This window comes from Oncorhynchus keta, chromosome 29, assembly GCF_023373465.1.
Source record: "Oncorhynchus keta strain PuntledgeMale-10-30-2019 chromosome 29, Oket_V2, whole genome shotgun sequence".
Lineage (NCBI taxonomy): Eukaryota > Metazoa > Chordata > Actinopteri > Salmoniformes > Salmonidae > Oncorhynchus > Oncorhynchus keta.
Window position 1 is genome coordinate 13029407 of NC_068449.1, and position 26774 is coordinate 13056180.

General features: G+C 40.2%; 1 protein-coding gene across 50 annotated transcripts in view; it reads right to left on the bottom strand.

Annotated features, from left to right (window-relative positions):
* Window positions 1-1203: 1203 nt before the first annotated feature.
* The window catches only part of LOC118362145 (phosphatidate phosphatase LPIN1-like), a 55549-nt gene continuing 29978 nt past the window's right edge, over window positions 1204-26774 (bottom strand). Inside the window, exons 8-25 of one of the 50 annotated variants that reach the window (XM_052485982.1) lie at window positions 26134-26227; window positions 22563-22750; window positions 19831-19924; window positions 19482-19551; window positions 16280-16372; window positions 15374-15441; window positions 11567-11705; window positions 11111-11259; window positions 10908-10994; window positions 10045-10197; window positions 9727-9841; window positions 9298-9401; window positions 8282-9063; window positions 7937-8248; window positions 7786-7889; window positions 6550-6601; window positions 6291-6342; window positions 1204-6135 (exon numbers count right to left, since the gene is read on the bottom strand). In XM_052485982.1, the coding sequence (XP_052341942.1) occupies window positions 8733-9063; window positions 9298-9401; window positions 9727-9841; window positions 10045-10197; window positions 10908-10994; window positions 11111-11259; window positions 11567-11705; window positions 15374-15441; window positions 16280-16372; window positions 19482-19551; window positions 19831-19924; window positions 22563-22750; window positions 26134-26227 (1685 nt within the window). In that variant the 3' untranslated portion in view covers window positions 1204-6135; window positions 6291-6342; window positions 6550-6601; ... (1 more) ...; window positions 7937-8248; window positions 8282-8732. Of the gene's footprint in view, window positions 6602-6643; window positions 7890-7936; window positions 8249-8281; window positions 9064-9297; window positions 9402-9726; window positions 9842-10044; window positions 10198-10907; window positions 10995-11110; window positions 11260-11566; window positions 11706-15373; window positions 15442-16279; window positions 16373-19481; window positions 19552-19830; window positions 19925-22562; window positions 22751-26133; window positions 26228-26774 lie in introns of all 50 variants that reach the window. The other 49 variants (XM_052485987.1, XM_052485980.1, XM_052485971.1 and 46 more) reach the window with 49 other exon arrangements.

The following is a 26774-nucleotide window of genomic DNA, read 5'->3' on the forward strand; positions in this document are numbered from 1 at the left end:
TCTGATACCATGGTAAACATGGGCATTATGGGGGTTAGTTCTGATACCATGGTATACATGGGCAGTAATAGGTGTTAGTTCTGATACCATGGTATACATGGGCAGTAATGGGTGTTAGTCCTGATACCATGGTAAACATGGGCAGTAATGGGTGTTAGTTCTGATACCATGGTAAACATGGGCAGTATGGGGGTTAGTTCTGATACCATGGTAAACATGGGCAGTAATAGGTGTTAGTTCTGATACCATGGTATACATGGGTAGTATGGGGGTTAGTTCTGTTACCATGGTATACATGGGTAGTATGGGGGTTAGTTCTGATACCATGGTAAACATGGGCATTATGGGGGTTAGTTCTGATACCATGGTAAACATGGGCATTATGGGCGTTAGTTCTGTTACCATGGTAAACATGGGCAGTATGGGGGTTAGTTCTGATACCATGGTAAACATGGGCAGTAATAGGTGTTAGTTCTGATACCATGGTATACATGGGCAGTATGGGGGTTAGTTCTGATACCAGGGTATACATGGGCAGTATGGGGGTTAGTTCTGTTACCATGGTAAACATGGGCATTATGGGGGTTAGTTCTGATACCATGGTAAACATGGGCATTATGGGGGTTAGTTCTGATACCATGGTAAACATGGGCATTATGGGGGTTAGTTCTGTTACCATGTTAAACATGGGCATTATGGGGGTTAGTTCTGATACCATGGTATACATGGGCAGTATGGGGGTTAGTTCTGTTACCATGGTAAACATGGGCATTATGGGGGTTAGTTCTGTTACCATGGTAAACATGGGCAGTATGGGGGTTAGTTTTGTTACCATGGTAAACATGGGCAGTATGGGGGTTAGTTCTGTTACCATGGTAAACATGGGCAGTATGGGGGTTAGTTCTGTTACCATGGTAAACATGAGCATTATGGGGGTTAGTTCTGATACCATGGTATACATGGGCATTATGGGGGTTAGTTCTGTTACCATGTTAAACATGGGCAGTATGGGGGTTAGTTCTGTTACCATGGTAAACATGGGCATTATGGGAGTTAGTTCTGATACCATGGTATACATGGGCAGTATGGGGGTTAGTTATGTTACCATGGTATACAACTCTGAAACTAAGGAAATACTAATCTGGTTTCACATCATGACATGTTCACTTCAGGGAGGAGAGATGAGACACAAGCACATCCATCAACAATCATTTGAGCATTTATTGAAATAATTATTTTCAATATACAGTTATTTTTTGAAACCAGATTGTTTAGCTATACAACATGACACAGTGCAAGAGTAATGGATTCTGTACATCTTAGAAACAAAACCAAAGAGGACAGACAACCAAGACATAAGACAAAATCACTTTGTTCATATGGATCTTTCACAGAAAGAACAGTCAGTCTGCTTAACCAGAATACACAGAGTAGTAATTCAACATACTTGGAACAAATTGTGTGACAATACATTAAGGAGACAAGAGGAACCAAAGACACACAGGACAAGACAAGTGAACACAACAGTGACATCAGATGCCTCCTTTCACTCATCCATCCATCTATCCATGCTTCCATCCATCCGTTACGGCTCCTCCAAATACCAACACACCTCTTAGGTTGATGGCGAGTCCAACAGCTCACGTTCGTCTCTGTCTCAATATTCTGAAATACCTCTATTTAAATTCATCCGAGAAACCCATGACTAGAGGAATGGCAATGGATGTTTCAACCAGCCCATGAAAGACATCTTGTCAAGAAATTCAAACTTATTTAAATCAATATGGTCCAAAGGGACAGTGAGAACCTTCTCTCCTTCACAGTGATGTGATCAAGTTTGTATTGGTCATCAATATGATCAAACGAAAAAGAGAGAAATACCACAGTGTTAGTATTCATTCAGGTCGTACAGGACGTCTTGCATTTTAGTTGTTGAACTCATCCATACTACATACAGGATAACATTGGAAATTGCACCATATACACATTAGATATACATTACATGGCTGCCACTCCTAGAAACATGCTGCCACCTGCTCTGATAACAACAGAGATAAGATGGACTGACTGATGCACTGACTGACGGTGCTTTTTGCTTTTAACCCTTTGAGGAGGTTTAGAATATTCAAGGATATTGAGAATTCTAATGGCTGAAATGACAAGGAACATCAGTGCTGTAATCTATAAAGTTATTTGTATCTTAGTAATAGATTCTAGAATTTAGTAGAATATTGCATTTTTACTGTTGTAGAACTCCTCAATGGCTTTGCTTCAGTGGACACTGAAGTCAATGCAAAATGTTGTTAGCCATTTTAGATCAAACTACTGTAGTCCAGAAGCCAGCCAATGACTGACAAGATCAATGTTTCTGAATTAGATCACTAAAAAACATTGCACTATATACAAAAGTGAGAATAAACACCAATACTCTGAATATGAACAATCACATAAACACAATATATAAAATCAAAGGCCAAATACAAGCGTGTTCACAAGCTGCTTCTTAAAAATGATATTCATGAAATAGTCCATAAATTAGTAGGTTTCTCTCATCTCGCAGTTAGAGTTGAAGATGATAGACAACCAAAGCAAATGAAAGAATATGTTTTCTATTATCTGCAACATAATACTCCCCCCAAAAAGAGCTCCGTCACACACCTGACTGATGCGACAGGACTAGTAGGCTATTCAGTGACCATAATGGTAGCCAAGACAATCTCCCTGCACAGTGCACGCAGTGAGAATATGATATGTTATGTGTCATTGTTTATAGAAACAGAGTGAAACAACCTGAGTTTTCTTGCGTTGCTTATTATCAGAGTAATGACAGTTTTAGATGTCTATTCTGAAGTGTTAAATTAGCATTAAAGGACTATTGATGACTATGGGTGAGAGACATCAATGAGATAGGAAACCCCCCTCTGTGCCTTGTTAATAAACTGAAGAGCTACAATAGTTACCAGGTTTAGTTCAGTTGATCAGTAACATATTTACCTTACATAGAACAAGACAAGAAACTGAAGAATAAAACCCTAATATGGAATGCTGCTACACTCTTAGAAAAAAGGTGCTATCTAGAACCAAAAAGGGTTCTTCAAATCAAATCAAATTTTATTTGTCACATACACATGGTTAGCAGATGTTAATGCGAGTGTAGCGAAATGCTGTCCCAATAGGAGAACCCTTTGAAGAACCCCTTTTGGTTCCAGATAGAACCATGTTTGGTTTCAGGTACAACCCTCTGTGGAAAGGGTTCTACATGGAACCCAAAAGGAAACATGATTTAAAACTTCTTATAACCTGGGTGGTTTGAGCCCTGAATGCTGATTGGCTGACAGCCATGGTATATCAGACCTTATTCCACGTGTATGACAAAACATTTTATTTTTACTGCTCTAATTACGTTGCTAACCAGTTTATAACAGCAATAAGGCACCTCGGTGGTTTGAGCTCTGAATGCTGATTGGCTGACAGCCATGGTATATCAGACCTTATTCCACGTGTATGACAAAACATTTTATTTTTACTGCTCTAATTACGTTGCTAACCAGTTTATAACAGCAATAAGGCACCTCGGTGGTTTGAGCTCTGAATGCTGATTGGCTGACAGCCATGGTATATCAGACCTTATTCCACGTGTATGACAAAACATTTTATTTTTACTGCTCTAATTATGTTGCTAACCAGTTTATAACAGCAATAAGGCACCTCGGGGGTTTGTGGTATATGGCCAATAAACCAAAGGTAAGGGCTGTATCGGAGCTCTCCGCGTTGCGTAGTGCATAAGAACAGCCCTTAACCGTGGTATATATATCAATTATAAGGACAAGTTTGGAGCTCACAGGTGAACTGAATTATTGTCATGTCCTATAATATTTTCATTGCAAGTTAATGATAATATTGTATTGCTGAGCATTTATTACATTAGCGCCTAAAATGTATGTGAACATTAGCGCTTAAAATGTATGTGAACATTAGATCTGAAAATGTAGTAGATTCAATCAAAAGTAATGCCGTTAATCAGACAACGTTATCTGGGTGAAACTCAGCTGTTTCAATGTTAGGCTCTACTTCACAATAATTTTTCCAGGTAGACTGTACTTCAGTGATTTCTCCAGGTAGTCTGTACTTCACAGTGATTTTTTTCAGGTAGACCGTACTTCACAGTGATTTTTCCCAGTAGGCTGTACTTTTATCAGTTGTCTGGTTACCCAAACTCCTTGCTCTGGCTAAACGCTACGCCACGCCGTTAGTTTCTTCTCTGCAATGAGTCGGGATCTGAGTACCTTCCTGACAATTTCTAGAACTCAATCACATTTGAACCATTCTGATTGGTCCCAGAAACCGATGGGTTGGGCCAGAGCAAGAACACACGTGGGTAAAGCGGTGTTTTAAAAATGTGTTATTTGATACTTTGATACTCTGGTTAGAGATGATCCAATTGCTGAATTACTTTGTTTTGTACAACACCCCTCATTTTGACGTCACCACAAGTTATTTCAACGATGGCAGTCTCAGACTGAAGTATGTAGAGAACATAGAGCAGAAGAATAATTCAGTTTGAGTCGTCAGGCAACTGAATCAGTGCTTCTTTTGCCTAAAAGTAGTACCCACAGTGGCTCGTGAAAGTAATCACCCCCTTGGCAATTAATCCTATTTTGTTGCCTTACAACCTGGAATTAAAATAGATTTTTGGGGGGGTTGTATCATTTGATTTACACAACATGTCTACCACTTAAAGATGCTAAATATTTTTCATTGTGAAACAAACAAGAAATAAGACAAGAAAACTGAAAACTTGAGCGTGCATAACTAATCACTCATTGTCCTGCTGGAAGGTGAACCAGTCTCAAATCTCTGGAAGACTGAAACAAGTTTCCCTCAAGAATTTCCCTGTATTTAGCGCCATCCATCATTCATTCAATTCTGACCAGTTACCCAGTCCCTGCCGATGGAAAAACATCCACAAAGCATGATGCTGCCACTACCATGCTTTACTGTGGGGATGGTGTTATCGGGGTGATGAGAGGTGTTGGGTTTGCCCCAGACATAGTGTTTTCCTTGATGGCCAAAGAGCTCAATTTTAGTCTCATCTGACCAGAGTATCTTCTTTCATATGTTTGGGGAGTCTCCCACATGCCTTTTGGTGAACAGCAAACATGTTTGCTTATTTTTGTTTTTAAGCAATGGCTTTTTTTCTGGCCACTCTTCCGTGAAGCCCAGCTCTGTGGAGTGCATATACTCCAATATCCACTATGGAGCTTTTGCAGCTCCTTCAGGGTTATCTTTGGTCTCTTTGTTGCCTCTCTGATTAATGCCCTCCTTGCCTGGTCCGTGAGTTTTGGTGGGCAATCCTCTCTTGGCAGGTTTGTTGTGGTGCCCTATCCTTTACATTCTTTAATAATTCATTTAATGGTGCTCCGTGGGATGTTCAAAATGTTGGATATTTTTTTATAACCCACCCTGTCCTGTACTTCTTCTCCACAACTTCATCCCTGACCTGTTTGGAGAGCTCCTTGGTCATCATGGTGCCACTTGGTTGGTGGTGTCCCTTGATTAGTGGTGTTGCAGACTCTGGGGCCTTTCAGAACAGGTGTATATATACTGAGATCATGTGACAGATCATGTGACACTTAGATTGCACACAGGTGGACTTTATTTAACTAATGATGTGACTTGTGAAGGTAATTGGTTGCACCAGATCTTATTTAGGGGCTTCATAGCACACTTTTCTTAAACATGTCGTTTTTTTCATTTCACTTCACCAATTTGGACTATTTTGATGAAATCCAAATAAAAATACATTTAAATTACAGGTTGTAATGCAACAAAATAGGAAAAAAGCCAAGGGTGGTGAATACTTTTACAAGGCACTGTATTTCACCTGATGAACAGTAGGCCCTGTATGACTAGGCTAGATAATGTACCTATTTCACCTGATGAACAGTAGGCTCTGTATGACTAGGCTAGATAATGTACCTATTTCACCTGATGAACAGTAGGCTCTGTATGACTAGGCTAGATAATGTACCTATTTCACCTGATGAACAGTAGGCTCTGTATGACTAGGCTAGGTAATGTACCTATTTCACCTGATGAACAGTAGGCTCTGTATGACTAGGCTAGGTAATGTACCTATTTCACCTGATGAACAGTAGGCTCTGTATGACTAGGCTAGATAATGTACCTATTTCACCTGATGAACAGTAGACGTGTATGACTAGGCTAGGTAATGTACCTATTTCACCTGATGAACAGTAGGCTCTGTATGACTAGGCTAGATAATGTACCTATTTCACCTGATGAACAGTAGGCTCTGTATGACTAGGCTAGGTAATGTACCTATTTCACCTGATGAACAGTAGGCTCTGTATGACTAGGCTAGATAATGTACCTATTTCACCTGATGAACAGTAGACGTATATGACTAGGCTAGATAATGTACCTATTTCACCTGATGAACAGTAGGCTCTGTATGACTAGGCTAGATAATGTACCTATTTCACCTGATGAACAGTAGGCTCTGTATGACTAGGCTAGATAATGTACCTATTTCACCTGATGAACAGTAGGCCCTGTATGACTAGGCTAGATAATGTACCTATTTCACCTGATGAACAGTAGGCTAGGCTAGATAATGTACCTATTTCACCTGATGAACAGTAGGCTCTGTATGACTAGGCTAGATAATGTACCTATTTCACCTGATGAACAGTAGGCTCTGTATGACTAGGCTAGGTAATGTACCTATTTCACCTGATGAACAGTAGGCTCTGTATGACTAGGCTAGATAATGTACCTATTTCACCTGATGAACAGTAGGCTCTGTATGACTAGGCTAGATAATGTACCTATTTCACCTGATGAACAGTAGGCTCTGTATGACTAGGCTAGATAATGTACCTATTTCACCTGATGAACAGTAGGCTCTGTATGACTAGGCTAGATAATGTACCTATTTCACCTGATGAACAGTAGGCTCTGTATGACTAGGCTAGATAATGTACCTATTTCACCTGATGAACAGTAGGCTCTGTATGACTAGGCTAGATAATGTACCTATTTCACCTGATGAACAGTAGGCTCTGTATGACTAGGCTAGATAATGTACCTATTTCACCTGATGAACAGTAGGCTCTGTATGACTAGGCTAGATAATGTACCTATTTCACCTGATGAACAGTAGGCTCTGTATGACTAGGCTAGATAATGTACCTATTTCACCTGATGAACAGTAGGCTCTGTATGACTAGGCTAGGTAATGTACCTATTTCACCTGATGAACAGTAGGCTCTGTATGACTAGGCTAGATAATGTACCTATTTCACCTGATGAACAGTAGGCTCTGTATGACTAGGCTAGATAATGTACCTATTTCACCTGATGAACAGTAGGCTCTGTATGACTAGGCTAGATAATGTACCTATTTCACCTGATGAACAGTAGACGTGTATGACTAGGCTAGGTAATGTACCTATTTCACCTGATGAACAGTAGGCTCTGTATGACTAGGCTAGATAATGTACCTATTTCACCTGATGAACAGTAGGCTCTGTATGACTAGGCTAGATAATGTACCTATTTCACCTGATGAACAGTAGGCTCTGTATGACTAGGCTAGGTAATGTACCTATTTCACCTGATGAACAGTAGGCTCTGTATGACTAGGCTAGATAATGTACCTATTTCACCTGATGAACAGTAGACGTATATGACTAGGCTAGATAATGTACCTATTTCACCTGATGAACAGTAGGCTCTGTATGACTAGGCTAGATAATGTACCTATTTCACCTGATGAACAGTAGGCTCTGTATGACTAGGCTAGGTAATGTACCTATTTCACCTGATGAACAGTAGGCTCTGTATGACTAGGCTAGGTAATGTACCTATTTCAGTGAACAGTAGACGTATATGACTAGGCTAGATAATGTACCTATTTCACCTGATGAACAGTAGGCTCTGTATGACTAGGCTAGATAATGTACCTATTTCACCTGATGAACAGTAGGCTCTGTATGACTAGGCTAGGTAATGTACCTATTTCACCTGATGAACAGTAGGCTCTGTATGACTAGGCTAGGTAATGTACCTATTTCACCTGATGAACAGTAGGCTCTGTATGACTAGGCTAGGTAATGTACCTATTTCACCTGATGAACAGTAGGCTCTGTATGACTAGGCTAGATAATGTACCTATTTCACCTGATGAACAGTAGGCTCTGTATGACTAGGCTAGATAATGTACCTAGATGAACAGTAGGCTCTGTATGACTAGTACCTATTTCACCTGATGAACAGTAGGCTCTGTATGACTAGGCTAGATAATGTACCTATTTCACCTGATGAACAGTAGACGTGTATGACTAGGCTAGGTAATGTACCTATTTCACCTGATGAACAGTAGGCTCTGTATGACTAGGCTAGGTAATGTACCTATTTCACCTGATGAACAGTAGACGTGTATGAGTAGGCTCGATAATGCAGAGAAAACAACACTGAAGAGTAAAACATAAATATAAATGATGACTACATATAAATACCACTCAGTGCTAACATGCCTGTTGTTGTAGGAAGTACATTTTCACTAGTGCAAGGTCTGCCTCTGCATAGCTGTGTGTGTGTGTGTGTGTGTGTGGCATTAGAGCAGATACATGCTTCTTGCATTTGCATGCCTGCATCATTATGATTTTGAGCGTGTCTCTCCCTTCCCTTCCGTGATTGCACACAGCTCACTCCTGGGGTGGTCTGATGTGGTGTGGGGTCTCCTCAGCTGTTGTCCAGGGGCTGGTCGGCGCTGTGGACTTGGGGCTGGTCGGGGCTGTGGACTTGGGGCTGTGGACCGGTGGGTGGTCTGAGCTGTGGACCTGGTCAGGGATGTGGACCTGGTCAGGGATGTGGACCTGGTCAGGGATGTGGACCTGGTCAGGGATGTGGACCTGGGGCAGCTGTTCTCTCCAGTAGGTGAACTGGCTGAAGGTGTCAGGGCAGGAGACGTCAGAGACGTGGCCTCTGATCAACAGGGGAAAGACGTGGTCCACCACCTCACACAGACCACCATACCTGGTTGGGACACAAACAGAAACATAATTCACTTCATTGTTCATAGACAGACACAAAGACAGAGAGAGGAAGAGAGAGCTACTGAGGGAGAGAGAAACAGAGACAGACACAAAGACAGAAACAGGAAGAGAGAGCTGCTGAGGGAGAGAGAAACAGAGAGACAAAGACAGATGAAGAAAGATACGAGGGAGAAAGACAGAGGGATGAAGAGAAAGAGAGAGATGTCTGACTTACGATGAGATGTTGGTCTTAGCGTGTTCCTGTATCAGCTCTCCCTTGGGGTTGACTGTGAAGATCCTGTTTAGGGGAACGCCCACCTCCTTATAGGAATACACATCCTAAACAACAACAACTTTAACAACCACCGACATACTATCCAAAAACACGCATACAACAACAACTGCAACAGTAGCAAACAGAATATTCAGGTTGAATCTGTCACATTTACAGATCGGTTACAGATCGGTTACGGATCGGTTACGGATCGGTTACGGATCGGTTACGGATCGGTTACGGATCGGTTACAGATCGGTTACGGATCGGTTACAGATCGGTTACAGATCGGTTACAGATCGGTTAATTACTGTGCATGGTTCCAGTCAGATGAAGGCAGATGTTTCCATAAGGTAATGTATGCAGTGATGGAGGGAGCAGGGCTCTCACCGTGGCTCTGTTGCCGAAGGCTGCGTAGAAAGGCTCAGTGTTGGGGTAGAACAGCTGCTTCACGTCGGTCAGACACTGGATCTTAAACCTCTCAGGCTTCTTCTCTATCACCTCCCTACAGGAAGGACAAGAAGGACGCGACAGGCCGGACGGAATCATCGTTATACAATACAGGGATAGCAAGTTCTATTACATCAGCGGCTGTACATCGTTACATATGATTGTTCACTTTTGCGTTTGCCTCTTTGCTTCTGCTGTGTTTATTTTTACGATGATGATGGTGATGAACGATGGTCTGTGAGTGTATGTGTTCCTCACCTGTGCAGAGCTGAGAACAGACTGCTGGGGCTGAGTAGGACAGGTCCAATAGGCAGCATGGTTCCTCTCTCGTTGACCCAGTGTAGATACCCCCTCGTCATATCAGCCATACCTATGGCCCTCGCTGAGCAGTACATAAACTTATAACCATTCCTGAAAGAGAGAGAGAGAGAGAGGGAGAGAGAGAGAGAGAGAGAGAGAGAGGGAGAGAGGGAGAGAGAGAGAGAGAGAGAGAGAGAGAGAAACAAATCATATTTTGATAAACTCCCATATCTACTGGGTGAAATACCACAGTGTGACATCACAGCAGCAAGATCTGTGAACGGTTGCCACAAGAAAAGGTCAACCAGTGAAGAACAAACACCACCCATATGTTTATTTATTTTCCCCTTGTATTTGCACATCGTTACAACACTGTATATAGACATAATAACACATTTGTAATGTTTTTATTCTTTTGGAACGTTTGTGTAATGTTTACTGTTCATTTTTATTGTTTATTTCATTTTTTTTTATCAACCTCACTTGCTTTGGCAATGTAAACAATATGTTTCCCACGCCAATAAAGCCCCTTGAATTGAATTGAAAGATAGAAGGATAAGTAGAGCAAGAGAATGAGATTGAATTATTCTACTGTCTCAGTGTTTCCTAAGAGCGATGGAGGGAACAGTAGTTTAACTCATGAGCGTCAGGGACAGGGCTGCCTTCATGAGGGTGCAACGTACTAAACCTTGTAGATAAACACCATGAATAAAGTTGATATGATTAATTGATCTTACGTTGAGCCCTATTCTAAATGTGACCTAGGTTTCATTACTGTAATGCTCATCTATAGTTATTGAATTACTCCTGTGGTAACTCACTGGCTGACTCGGTGGTAGAGGCGGGCAATGCCCTGATGCGTCCAGTCTTTACCCAGCGTGGGAAGAATGTGGCCCAGGGTGTCCGACCTGAAAGAGAGGACATACGCACACACACCTCATTAGACTACCATTAACAGAGATTTCACATGATCACACACAATTGCCAATAAAACTCATGCACACACACACACACACACACACACCTGGTGATGGTGCCGTCAATGTCTGAGATGATGATCTTGTCGTCCCAGCTCCAGAGGTAGATGGTGCCCTGGCAGCGGCAGGTGCCCTGGTACTGAGTGGTCACACTGAACACCACCTCATTAGGACCCACCTTCAACTGCAGACTGGCCTGAGGACACAAAGACTACATTACCCATACACCCTCTAACGCTAACCCTGCTACTGAGAGGTTCAACTGCAGACTGGCCTGAGGACACAAAGACTACATTACCCATACACCCTCTAACGCTAACCCTGCTACTGAGTGGTTCAACTGCAGACTGGCCTGAGGACACAAAGACTACATTACCCATACACCCTCTAACGCAAACCCTACTACTGAGTGGTTCAACTGCAGACTGGCCTGAAGAATACATTAGCCAGACACACTGAACACAACGTCGCCAGATAAAGAGGTCAGAAGTATTGTTCCTCACCAGCTGCTCTGGGGTCAGTCTGAGGGTCTTCCTGTAGCACACACTACCGGGTGTGAGAAGGGGCTCGGTGTTGCAGGATTCTGAGCCCTGATTGGACAATCTGTGGTCCTCATCGCTGGAGGAAGACTCCTCCTTCATTCTGTCATGACAACAGTTCAGCTATAAATACATTTTTTACTTTATAACCAGAATATTAACACTATAAAACATGTAGTAAACATGACTTTATAACCAGAATATTAACACTATATAAACATGTAGTAAACATGACTTTATAAGCAGAATATTAACACTATATAAACATGTAGTAAACATGACTTTATAACCAGAATATTAACACTATAAAACATGTAGTAAACATGACTTTATAACCAGAATATTAACACTATAAAACATGAGGTAAACATGACTTTATAACCAGAATATTAACACTATATAAACATGAGGTAAACATGACTTTATAACCAGAATATTAACACTATAAAACATGAGGTAAACATGACTTTATAACCAGAATATTAACACTATAAAACATGTAGTAAACATGACTTTATAACCAGAATATTAACACTATAAAACATGAGGTAAACATGACTTTATAACCAGAATATTAACACTATATAAACATGAGGTAAACATGACTTTATAACCAGAATATTAACACTATAAAACATGAGGTAAACATGACTTTATAACCAGTATAATAACACTATATAAACATGTAGTAAACATGACTTTATAACCAGAATATTAACACTATAAAACATGAGGTAAACATGACTTTATAACCAGAATATTAACACTATATAAACATGTAGTAAACATGACTTTATAACCGGAATATTAACACTATAAAACATGAGGTAAACATGACTTTATAACCAGAATATTAACACTATAAAACATGAGGTAAACATGACTTTATAACCAGAATATTAACACTATAAAACATGAGGTAAACATGACTTTATAACCAGAATATTAACACTATAAAACATGAGGTAAACATGACTTTATAACCAGAATATTAACACTATAAAACATGAGGTAAACATGACTTTATAACCAGAATATTAACACTATAAAACATGTAGTAAACATGACTTTATAACGAGAATATTAACACTATAAAACATGTAGTAAACATTACTTTATAACCAGAATATTAACACTATATAAAACATGTAGTAAACATGACTTTATAACCAGAATATTAACACTATATAAACATGAGGTAAACATGACTTTATAACCAGAATATTAACACTATATAAACATGAGGTAAACATGACTTTATAACCAGAATATTAACACTATATAAAACATGAGTAAACATGACTTTATAACCAGAATATTAACACTATAAAACATGTAGTAAACATGACTTTATAACCAGAATATTAACACTATAAAACATGAGGTAAACATGACTTTATAACCAGAATATTAACACTATAAAACATGTAGTAAACATGACTTTATAACCAGAATATTAACACTATAAAACATGAGGTAAACATGACTTTATAACCAGAATATTAACACTATATAAACATGTAGTAAACATGACTTTATAACCAGAATATTAACACTATAAAACATGTAGTAAACATGACTTTATAACCAGAATATTAACACTATAAAACATGAGGTAAACATGACTTTATAACCAGAATATTAACACTATAAAACATGTAGTAAACATGACTTTATAACCAGAATATTAACACTATAAAACATGAGGTAAACATGACTTTATAACCAGAATATTAACACTATATAAACATGTAGTAAACATGACTTTATAACCAGAATATTAACACTATAAAACATGAGGTAAACATGACTTTATAACGAGAATATTAACACTATAAAACATGTAGTAAACATTACTTTATAACCAGAATATTAACACTATATAAAACATGTAGTAAACATGACTTTATAACCAGAATATTAACACTATATAAACATGAGGTAAACATGACTTTATAACCAGAATATTAACACTATAAAACATGAGGTAAACATGACTTTATAACCAGAATATTAACACTATAAAACATGAGGTAAACATGACTTTATAACCAGAATATTAACACTATAAAACATGTAGTAAACATGACTTTATAACCAGAATATTAACACTATAAAACATGTAGTAAACATGACTTTATAACCAGAATATTAACACTATAAAACATGAGGTAAACATGACTTTATAACCAGAATATTAACACTATAAAACATGTAGTAAACATGACTTTATAACCAGAATATTAACACTATATAAACATGTAGTAAACATGACTTTATAACCAGAATATTAACACTATAAAACATGAGGTAAACATGACTTTATAACCAGAATATTAACACTATATAAACATGTAGTAAACATGACTTTATAACCAGAATATTAACACTATAAAACATGAGGTAAACATGACTTTATAACCAGAATATTAACACTATATAAACATGTAGTAAACATGACTTTATAACCAGAATATTAACACTATAAAACATGTAGTAAACATGACTTTATAACCAGAATATTAACACTATAAAACATGTAGTAAACATGACTTTATAACCAGAATATTAACACTATAAAACATGAGGTAAACATGACTTTATAACCAGAATATTAACACTATAAAACATGAGGTAAACATGACTTTATAACCAGAATATTAACACTATATAAACATGTAGTAAACATGACTTTATAACCAGAATATTAACACTATAAAACATGAGGTAAACATGACTTTATAACCAGAATATTAACACTATATAAACATGTAGTAAACATGACTTTATAACCAGAATATTAACACTATAAAACATGAGGTAAACATGACTTTATAACCAGAATATTAACACTATATAAACATGTAGTAAACCGATGAACACTTTATATAACCAGAATATTAACACTATAAAACATGAGGTAAACATGACTTTATAACCAGAATATTAACACTATAAAACATGAGGTAAACATGACTTTTATAACCAGAATATTAACACTATAAAACATGAGGTAAACATGACTTTATAACCAGAATATTAACACTATAAAACATGTAGTAAACATGACTTTATAACCAGAATATTAACACTATAAAACATGTAGTAAACATGACTTTATAACCAGAATATTAACACTATAAAACATGTAGTAAACATGACTTTATAACCAGAATATTAACACTATAAAACATGAGGTAAACATGACTTTATAACCAGAATATTAACACTATAAAACATGAGGTAAACATGACTTTATAACCAGAATATTAACACTATATAAAACATGTAGTACACATGACTTTATAACCAGAATATTAACACTATAAAACATGTAGTAAACATGACTTTATAACCAGAATATTAACACTATAAAACATGTAGTAAACATGACTTTATAACCAGAATATTAACACTATATAAACATGTAGTAAACATGACTTTATAACCAGAATATTAACACTATAAAACATGAGGTAAACATGACTTTATAACCAGAATATTAACACTATATAAAACATGTAGTAAACATGACTTTATAACCAGAATATTAACACTATATAAAACATGTAGTACACATGTTTAGGGGTGGTTTCCCGGACAAATTTTAAACCAAAAAAACAAACTCAAAGGAGAATCGGTTCATGAAACCAACCCTTTCTGTATAACGTATATGAGGATCTGTAAACTACAGTATATAAACATGTATTCAAAATGATTCAATTCTATTGCACATGATACGCTTTTCTGGTATTAGAGAAGTGTAGTTACCCGTTGACTGAAGCCATGCTGAGAGAGGTGTCACCCTCATCTCCAACTCCTGTCTCAGACACGGAGTCCTGGGGTAAAACAACCAGTCACACACTCATACAACAACCAGGACATTCTAACAAATATAATACGCCAGTCAACTAGGCCTCCAATGTTGTAACTTCTGCAGAATTTTCCGAGTTATAGTTATGTTATAGAAGTTTGTTCAGGAGGTGTGTTACAGAGGTGTGTGTGTGTTACAGAGGTGTGTGTTACAGAGGTGTGTGTGTTACAGGTGTGTGTGTTACAGAGGTGTGTGTGTTAGAGGTGTGTGTTACAGAGGTGTGTGTGTTAGAGAGGTGTGTGTGTTACAGAGGTGTGTTAGAGGTGTGTGTTAGAGGTGTGTGTGTGTTACAGAGGTGTGTGTGTTACAGAGGTGTGTGTTAGAGGTGTGTGTGTTAGAGGTGTGTGTTACAGAGGTGTGTGTGTTACAGGTGTGTGTTAGAGGTGTGTGTTAGAGATGTGTGTGTTACAGAGGTGTGTTAGAGGTGTGTGTGTGTGTTATAGAGGTGTGTGTGTGTTACAGAGGTGTGTGTTAGAGGTGTGTGTGTTAGAGGTGTGTGTTATAGAGGTGTGTGTTACAGGTGTGTGTTAGAGGTGTGTGTTAGAGGTGTGTGTTAGAGGTGTGTGTGTTACAGAGGTGTGTTACAGGTGTGTGTTAGATGTGTGTGTTAGAGGTGTGTGTGTTAGAGGTGTGTGTGTTACAGAGGTGTGTGTGTTAGAGGTGTGTGTGTTACAGAGGTGTGTGTGTTACAGAGGTGTGTGTGTTACAGAGGTGTGTGTGTTAGAGGTGTGTGTGTTACAGAGGTGTGTGTGTTAGAGGTGTGTGTGTTACAGAGGTGTGTGTATTTGAGCTGAGGTGTGTACCGATTTGGAGTCGCTGTTCCTGCTGCGCCACGAGAACCACCAGCGGCCTCCTTTCTTGGGCATCTTCTCCTTCATGATGTTCTCCACTGAGGCCTGGAACAAACGCACACAGTTCCTGACCAAAACTACAACTCAACAAAACTACTGAAATGCAAAAACACAGAGATACAAAAAACCCAAATGCAAAAACGTGAAGCTAGTGTCATATGTCTGGATAATGGCGATCTAAGGAAGCGAGCTGGCGACAAAGGGAGGGAGGGAGGGAGAGAGGGAGAGAGAGAGAAAATAAACACACAATGAGACATACAGACAGACAGATATGCTATACCCAACAGGCAGACGGATAGATATGCTATACCCAACAGACAGACGGATAGATATGCTATACCCAACAGGCAGACGGATAGATATGCTATACCCAACAGGCAGACAGACAAATATGCTATACCCAACAGGCAGACGGATAGATATGCTATACCCAACAGGCAGACAGACAAATATGCTATACCCAACAGGCAGACGGATAGATATGCTATACCCAACAGGCAGACAGACAAATATGCTATACCCAACAGGCAGACGGATAGATATGCTATACCCAACAGGCAGACAGACAAATATGCTATACCCAACAGGCAGACGGATAGATATGCTATACCCAACAGGCAGACAGATATGCTATACCCAACAGGCAGGCAGACAGACAGATATGCTATACCCAACAAGGACAGACAGATATGCTATACCCAACAGAGAGACAGATATGCTATACCCAACAAGGACAGACAGATATGCTATACCCAACAGAGAGACAGATATGCTATACCGAACAGGCAGACAGACAGACAGATATGCTATACGCGACAACAGACAGACAGACAGATATGCTATACCGAACAGGCAGATGTACAGACAGACAGATATGCTATACCCAACAGGCAGACAGACATATATGCTATACCAGACAGACAGACAGACAGACAGACAGACAGGCAGGCAGGCAGGCAGGCAGGCAGGCAGGCAGGCAGAGGCAGGCAGGCAGGCAGGCAGGCAGGCAGACAGACAGACAGACATGCTATACCCAACAGGCAGACAGACATGCTATACCAAACATGCAGATGTACAGACAGACAGATACGCTATACCCAACAGGCAGACAGACAGATATGCTATACCCAACATGCAGATGTACAGACAGACAGACAGACAGATATGCTATACCCAACAGGCAGACAGACAGACATGCTATACCAAACATGCAGATGTACAGACAGACAGACAGACAGATATGCTATACCCAACAGGCAGACAGACAGATATGCTATACCAAACATGCAGATGTACAGACAGACAGATATGCTATACCCAACAGGCAGACAGACAGATATGCTATACCAAACATGCAGATGTACAGACAGACAGACAGACAGACAGATATGCTATACCCAACAGGCAGACAGACAGATATGCTATACCCAACAGGCAGACAGATATGCTATACCCAACAGGCAGGCAGACAGACAGATATGCTATACCCAACAAGGACAGACAGATATGCTATACCCAACAGAGAGACAGATATGCTATACCCAACAAGGACAGACAGATATGCTATACCCAACAGAGAGACAGATATGCTATACCGAACAGGCAGACAGACAGACAGATATGCTATACGCGACAACAGACAGACAGACAGATATGCTATACCGAACAGGCAGATGTACAGACAGACAGATATGCTATACCCAACAGGCAGACGGATAGATATGCTATACCCAACAGGCAGACAGATATGCTATACCCAACAGGCAGGCAGACAGACAGATATGCTATACCCAACAAGGACAGACAGATATGCTATACCCAACAGAGAGACAGATATGCTATACCCAACAAGGACAGACAGATATGCTATACCCAACAGAGAGACAGATATGCTATACCGAACAGGCAGACAGACAGACAGATATGCTATACGCGACAACAGACAGACAGACAGATATGCTATACCGAACAGGCAGATGTACAGACAGACAGATATGCTATACCCAACAGGCAGACAGACATATATGCTATACCAGACAGACAGACAGACAGACAGACAGGCAGGCAGGCAGGCAGGCAGGCAGGCAGGCAGGCAGGCAGAGGCAGGCAGGCAGGCAGGCAGACAGGCAGACAGACAGACATGCTATACCCAACAGGCAGACAGACATGCTATACCAAACATGCAGATGTACAGACAGACAGATACGCTATACCCAACAGGCAGACAGACAGATATGCTATACCCAACATGCAGATGTACAGACAGACAGACAGACAGATATGCTATACCCAACAGGCAGACAGACAGACATGCTATACCAAACATGCAGATGTACAGACAGACAGACAGACAGATATGCTATACCCAACAGGCAGACAGACAGATATGCTATACCAAACATGCAGATGTACAGACAGACAGATATGCTATACCCAACAGGCAGACAGACAGATATGCTATACCAAACATGCAGATGTACAGACAGACAGACAGACAGACAGATATGCTATACCCAACAGGCAGACAGACAGATATGCTATACCCAACAGACAGACAGATATGCTATACCAAACATGCAGATGTACAGACAGACAGACAGACAGACAGACAGACAGACAGACAGACAGACAGACAGACAGACAGACAGATATGCTATACCCAACAGGCAGACAGACAGATATGCTATACCCAACAGACAGACAGATATGCTATACCAAACATGCAGATGTACAGACAGACAAACAGACAGATATGCTATACCCAACAGGCAGACAGACAGATATGCTATACCCAACAGACAGACAGATATGCTATACCAAACATGCAGATGTACAGACAGACAAACAGACAGATATGCTATCCATAAAAGAGGAAAAAGACTTGAGTGTGAGGACGATGTGGTTAAAGAGAATGCTTTTCAGTTCGCAGGAAGTTCAAACGAGACGGAGGATGTAGGAATTTAAAACAAAAACAAAACAAGGCCAGACACAGAACTGGGCAGAACTGGGCCCTAGATTTAGCAGGACTGCTGTTTTTTACATTGCCATACGATTAATGTGACATATGATAACCACATATATTTGAGATCAGCATATATATATGTAGCCCAGATGCTATGCTAATGGAATGTTGCTAATGTTGTGGAGGTCTTACCATTGGCAGGGGCTTCTGATACACCTGCATAGCCAGCATCAGAGGGGCTGCAGTGGTCCAGTTATAATACCTGGAGGAGAAAACAACAACACATGATCATTGTTGAATCTCCAGTTTCTACATTTCTTATCAGAAGTACTATATTTGACAGCACACGAAGGGTGTTCTGTACATTACATACTTTTCTGTCAGGGATGTGGTCAGGACAACATATAAAATCAGGATTTTGTCTATGGAATAGGTCAGATATACAGTATGAATGGAAGATAGTGTGTCCTGATTAATCAACAGAAATCACATCCCTGCCATCTTCACTGCTATGATGCAGAGTTAGAGGTATTTTACATACTTGGTTCCTATCTTGACAACCAGGTTGGGATCGTCAATGATGGAGGGGTTCTCAGTGAACTGCTGGTAAGAGATGGCTCTCTCCTCAAACTGTTCTATAGAGACACACAGACAGGAGAGGGTTAATATAACTGTTCTGTAGAGACACAGACAGGAGAGGGTTAATATAACTGTTCTGTAGAGACACAGACAGGAGAGGGTTAATATAACTGTTCTGTAGAGACACAGACAGGACAGGGTTAATATAACTGTTCTATAGAGACACAGACAGGAGAGTGTTAATATAACTGTTCTGTAGAGACACAGACAGGAGAGGGTTAATATAACTGTTCTATAGAGACACAGACAGGACAGGGTTAATATAACTGTTCTATAGAGACACAGACAGGACAGGGTTAATATAACTGTTCTGTAGAGACACAGACAGGAGAGGGTTAATATAACTGTTCTGTAGAGACACAGACAGGAGAGGGTTAATATAACTGTTCTGTAGAGACACAGACAGGAGTGGGTTAATATAACTGTTCTATAGAGACACACAGACAGGAGAGGGTTAATATAACTGTTCTGTAGAGACACAGACAGGAGTGGGTTAATATAACTGTTCTATAGAGACACACAGACAGGAGAGGGTTAATATAACTGTTCTGTAGAGACACAGACAGGAGAGGGTTAATATAACTGTTCTGTAGAGACACAGACAGGAGAGGGTTAATATAACTGTTCTGTAGAGACACAGACAGGAGAGGGTTAATATAACTGTTCTGTAGAGACACAGACAGGAGAGGGTTAATATAACTGTTCTGTAGAGACACAGACAGGAGAGGGTTAATATAACTGTTCTGTAGAGACACAGACAGGAGAGGGTTAATATAACTGTTCTGTAGAGACACAGACAGGAGAGGGTTAATATAACTGTTCTATAGAGACACAGACAGGACAGGGTTAATATAACTGTTCTGTAGAGACACAGACAGGAGTGGGTTAATATAACTGTTCTATAGAGACACACAGACAGGAGAGGGTTAATATAACTGTTCTGTAGAGACACAGACAGGAGAGGGTTAATATAACTGTTCTATAGAGACACAGACAGGACAGGGTTAATATAACTGTTCTGTAGAGATACAGACAGGAGAGGGTTAATATAACTGTTCTATAGAGACACACAGACAGGAGAGTGTTAATATAACTGTTCTGTAGAGACACAGACAGGAGTGGGTTAATATAACTGTTCTATAGAGACACACAGACAGGAGAGGGTTAATATAACTGTTCTGTAGAGACACAGACAGGAGAGGGTTAATATAACTGTTCTGTAGAGACACAGACAGGAGAGGGTTAATATAACTGTTCTGTAGAGACACAGACAGGAGAGGGTTAATATAACTGTTCTGTAGAGACACAGACAGGAGAGGGTTAATATAACTGTTCTGTAGAGACACAGACAGGAGAGGGTTAATATAACTGTTCTGTAGAGACACAGACAGGAGAGGGTTAATATAACTGTTCTGTAGAGACACAGACAGGAGAGGGTTAATATAACTGTTCTATAGAGACACAGACAGGACAGGGTTAATATAACTGTTCTGTAGAGACACAGACAGGAGAGGGTTAATATAACTGTTCTGTAGAGACACAGACAGGAGAGGGTTAATATAACTGTTCTGTAGAGACACAGACAGGAGAGGGTTAATATAACTGTTCTGTAGAGACACAGACAGGACAGGGTTAATATAACTGTTCTGTAGAGACACAGACAGGAGAGGGTTAATATAACTGTTCTATAGAGACACAGACAGACAGGAGAGTTCTGTAGAGACACAGACAGGAGTTTAATATAACTGTTCTGTAGAGACACAGACAGGAGAGGGTTAATATAACTGTTCTATAGAGACACAGACAGGACAGGGTTAATATAACTGTTCTGTAGAGATACAGACAGGAGAGGGTTAATATAACTGTTCTGTAGAGACACAGACAGGAGAGGGTTAATATAACTGTTCTGTAGAGACACAGACAGGAGAGGGTTAATATAACTGTTCTGTAGAGACACAGACAGGACAGGGTTAATATAACTGTTCTGTAGAGACACAGACAGGAGAGGGTTAATATAACTGTTCTGTAGAGACACAGACAGGACAGGGTTAATATAACTGTTCTGTAGAGACACAGACAGGAGAGGGTTAATATAACTGTTCTGTAGAGACACAGACAGGAGAGGGTTAATATAACTGTTCTGTAGAGACACAGACAGGAGAGGGTTAATATAACTGTTCTGTAGACACACAGACAGGACAGGGTTAATATAACTGTTCTGTAGAGACACAGACAGGAGAGGGTTAATATAACTGTTCTGTAGAGACACAGACAGGAGAGGGTTAATATAACTGTTCTGTAGAGACACAGACAGGAGAGGGTTAATATAACTGTTCTATAGAGACACAGACAGGAGAGGGTTAATATAACTGTTCTGTAGAGACACAGACAGGAGAGGGTTAATATAACTGTTCTGTAGAGACACAGACAGGACAGGGTTAATATAACTGTTCTGTAGAGACACAGACAGGAGAGGGTTAATATAACTGTTCTGTAGAGACACAGACAGGAGAGGGTTAATCCTCTTCTATTCCAGAAAGTTGTTCCCTTCCATCTGATCTCACATCAATTAGTGGATCTGAGCAGCAAATAGCTGAAGCTACAATTTGTACAGTATTGAGATGCAGCCCCTACCTCTTGTGATCTCTCTGTTGTCAGTGAGACCTCCACACAGGGAGATGGCGATGTTGGGCATATCTCCCAGCTGGTCAGAGTAGCTGTCCACGCCGCTGTCCATCCCACTGCTGCCCACCGACTGAGGGGATTGGTTGGCACTCCGCACTCCCGTTTCCAAGCCACCTCTCACTGAACCGCCCCCGTCACTAAGGAACAGGGTCATAGGGTCAGGAGTGTAGGACAACTCTGTGTGTAGTACAGGATAGGTGAGTGTGTGTGTATGTGTGTGCGTAACAGGTGTGTGTTTGTTACTGGTGTGTGGGTGTGTTGAGTATATGTGTGTCATTGGAGGCTGGTGGGAGGAGCTATAGGAAGACCAGCTCAATCGAATGGCTGGAATGGAATCAATGGAGTAAAAATATGTTCATATGTTTGATGTATTTGATTACCGTTCCATTTATTTAATTCCAGCCATTACAATGAGTCCGTCCTCCTATAGCTCCTCCCACCAGCCTCCTCTGATGTGTGTGTGTGTGTAATAGGTGTGTGCAGTGCATTTGGAAAGTATTGAGACCCCTTGACTTTTGCCAAATTTTGTTACGTTACAGCTTTATTCTAAAATGGATTAAATAGTTTTTTCAATCATCAATCTACACACAATACCCCATAATGACGAAGCAAAAACAGGTTTTCAGAAATGTTTGCTAATTTATTTAAAAAATGAAATATCACATTTACATAAGTATTCAGACCTTTTACTCAGTACTTTGTTGAAGCACCTTTTAAAGAAATTACAGTGCCTTGCGAAAGTATTCGGCCCCCTTGAACTTTGCGACCTTTTGCCACATTTCAGGCTTCAAACATAAAGATATAAAACTGTATTTTTTTTGTGAAGAATCAACAACAAGTGGGACACAATCATGAAGTGGAACGACATTTATTGGATATTTCAAACTTTTTTAACAAATCAAAAACTGAAAAATTGGGCGTGCAAAATTATTCAGCCCCCTTAAGTTAATACTTTGTAGCGCCACCTTTTGCTGCGATTACAGCTGTAAGTCGCTTGGGGTATGTCTCTATCTGTTTTGCACAGCTCGAGCTCAGTGAGGTTGGATGGAGAGCATTTGTGAACAGCAGTTTTCAGTTCTTTCCACAGATTCTCGATTGGATTCAGGTCTGGACTTTGACTTGGCCATTCTAACACCTGGATATGTTTATTTTTGAACCATTCCATTTTAGATTTTGCTTTATGTTTTGGATCATTGTCTTGTTGGAAGACAAATCTCCGTCCCAGTCTCAGGTCTTTTGCAAACCCCATCAGGTTTTCTTCCAGAATGGTCCTGTATTTGGCTCCATCCAACTTCACATCAATTTTAACCACCTTCCTTGTCCCTGCTGAAGAAAAGCTTGCCCAAACCATGATGCTGCCACCACCATGTTTGACAGTGGGGATGGTGTGTTCAGGTTGATGAGCTGTGCTGCTTTTACGCCAAACATAACGTTTTGCATTGTTGCCAAAAAGTTCAATTTTGGTTTCATCTGACCAGAGCACCTTCTTCCACATGTTTGGTGTGTCTCCCAGGTGGCTTGTGGCAAACTTTAAACGACCCTTTTATGGATATCTTTAAGAAATGGCTTTCTTCTTGCCACTCTTCCATAAAGGCCAGATTTGTGCAATATACGACTGATTGTTGTCCTATGGACAGAGTCTCCCACCTCAGCTGTAGATCTCTGCAGTTCATCCAGAGTGATCATGGGCCTCTTGGCTGCATCTCTGATCAGTCTTCTCCTTGTGTGAGCTGAAAGTTTAGAGGGACGGCCAGGTCTTGGTAGATTTGCAGTGGTCTGATACTCCTTCCATTTCAATATTATCCTTGGGATGTTTAAAGCTTGGGAAATATTTTTGTATCCAAATCCGGCTTTAAACTTCTTCACAACAGTATCTCGGACCTGCCTGGTGTGTTCCTTGTTCTTCATGATGCTCTCTGCGCTTTTAACGGACCTCTGAGACTATCACAGTGCAGGTGCAGAGACTTGATTACACACAGGTGGATTGTATTTATCATCATTAGTCATTTCGGTCAACATTGGATCATTCAGAGATCCTCACTGAACTTCTGGAGAGTTTGCTGCACTGAAAGTAAAGGGGCTGAATAATTTTGCACGCCCAATTTTTCAGTTTTTGCTTTGTTAAAAAAGTTTGAAATATCCAATAAATGTCATTCCACTTCATGATTGTGTCCCACTTGTTGTTGATTCTTCACAAAAAAATACAGTTTTATATCTTTATGTTTGAAGCCTGAAATGTGGCAAAAGGTCGCAAAGTTCAAGGGGGCCGAATACTTTCGCAAGGCACTGTACAGCCTCAAGTCTTCTTTGGTACGATGCTACAAGCTTGGCACAAGTCTGGGTTCTGGCTGGGCCACTCAAGGACATTCAGAGACTTGTCCCGAAGCCACTCGTGCGTTGTCTTGGCTGTGTGCTCAGTGTCATTGTCCTGTTGGAAGGTGAACCTTCGCCCCCAGTCTGAGGTCCTGAGCGCTCTGGAGCAAGTTTTCATCAAGGATCTCTCTGTACTTTGCTCCATTCATCTTTCCCTTGATCCTGACTAGTCTCCCAGTCCCTGCCGCTGAAAAACATCCCCACAGCATGATGCTTCCACCACTATGCTTCGCCGTAGGGATGGTGCCAGGTTTCCTCCAGATGTGACGTTTGGCATTCAGGCCAAAAGTTCAATCTTGGTTTCATCAGACAAGAGAATCTTGATTCTCATGGTCAGAGTCCTTTAGGTGCCTTTTGGCAAACTCCAAGTGGACTGTCATGTGCCTTTTACTGAGGAGTGGCTTACGTCTGGCCCAGATGGTTGTCCTTCTGGAAGGTTCACCCATCTCCACAGAAGACTCTGGAACTCTAACAGAGAGATCATCGGGTTCTTGGTCACCTCCCTGACCAAGGCCCTTCTCCCCCGATTGCTCAGTTTGGCCGGGAGGCCACCTCTAGGAAGAGTCTTGGTGGTTCCAAACTACTTCCATTTAAGAATCATGGAGGCCACTGTGTTCTTGGGGACAGACATTTTTAGGTACCCTTCCACAGATCTGTGCCGTGACACAATCCTGTCTCGGAGCTCTACGGACAATTCCTTCAATTCCTTGGTTTTTGCTCTGACATGCACTGTCAACTGTGGGACCTTTATATAGACAGGTGTGTGCCTTTCCAAATCATGTCCAATCAATTGAATTTACCACAGGTGGACGCCAACTAAGTTGTCGAAACATCTCAAGGATGATCATTGAAAACAGAATGCACCTGAACTCAATTTCATGTCTCATAGCAAAAGAGTCTGAATATTTCTGTTTTTATTTTTTTTAATAAATTTGCAAAAATGTCTAAAAACCCATTTTGTCTTTGTCATTATGGAAAATTGTGTGTAGATTGATGAGGGATTAAAAAAAATATATTTTAGAATAAGGCTCTAAGGTAAGAAAATGTGGAAAAAGGGAAGGGGTCTGAATACTTTCCGAATGCACAGTATGTGTGTGTGACAGGTGTGCCTGTAAGTGTGTGTGTGTGTTAGTTACAGTTGTGTTACCTTTTGGGGAAGTAGAGAGCGGCCACATCTGGCTCCAGCTCAGTGATGTCATCCAGGTAGATTCCATCAGAGCCCAGGTGGTGGCTCCTCTTGTCTGCAGGTACAGCGTCACACGTTACCATGGATACAATGATTGACAAGGCATTACTTTCATTCATTAAGTTGATATGAAACTAATGGCTGAGACATTCATATCTACAGACGTGAAACTAATGGCTGAGACATTCATATCTACAGACATGAAACTAATGGTTGAGACATTCATATCTACAGACGTGAAACTAATGGTTGAGACATTCATATCTACAGACATGAAACTAATGGTTGAGACATTCATATCTACAGACGTGAAACTAATGGCTGAGACATTTATATCTACAGACATGAAACTAATGGCTGAGACATTCATATCTACAGACATGAAACTAATGGCTGAGACATTTATATCTACAGACATGAAACTAATGGCTGAGACATTCATATCTACAGACATGAAACTAATGGCTGAGACATTCATATCTACAGACATGAAACTAATGGCTGAGACATTTATATCTACAGACATGAAACTAATGGCTGAGACATTCATATCTACAGACATGAAACTAATGGCTGAGACATTTGAAACTATGAGACATTTA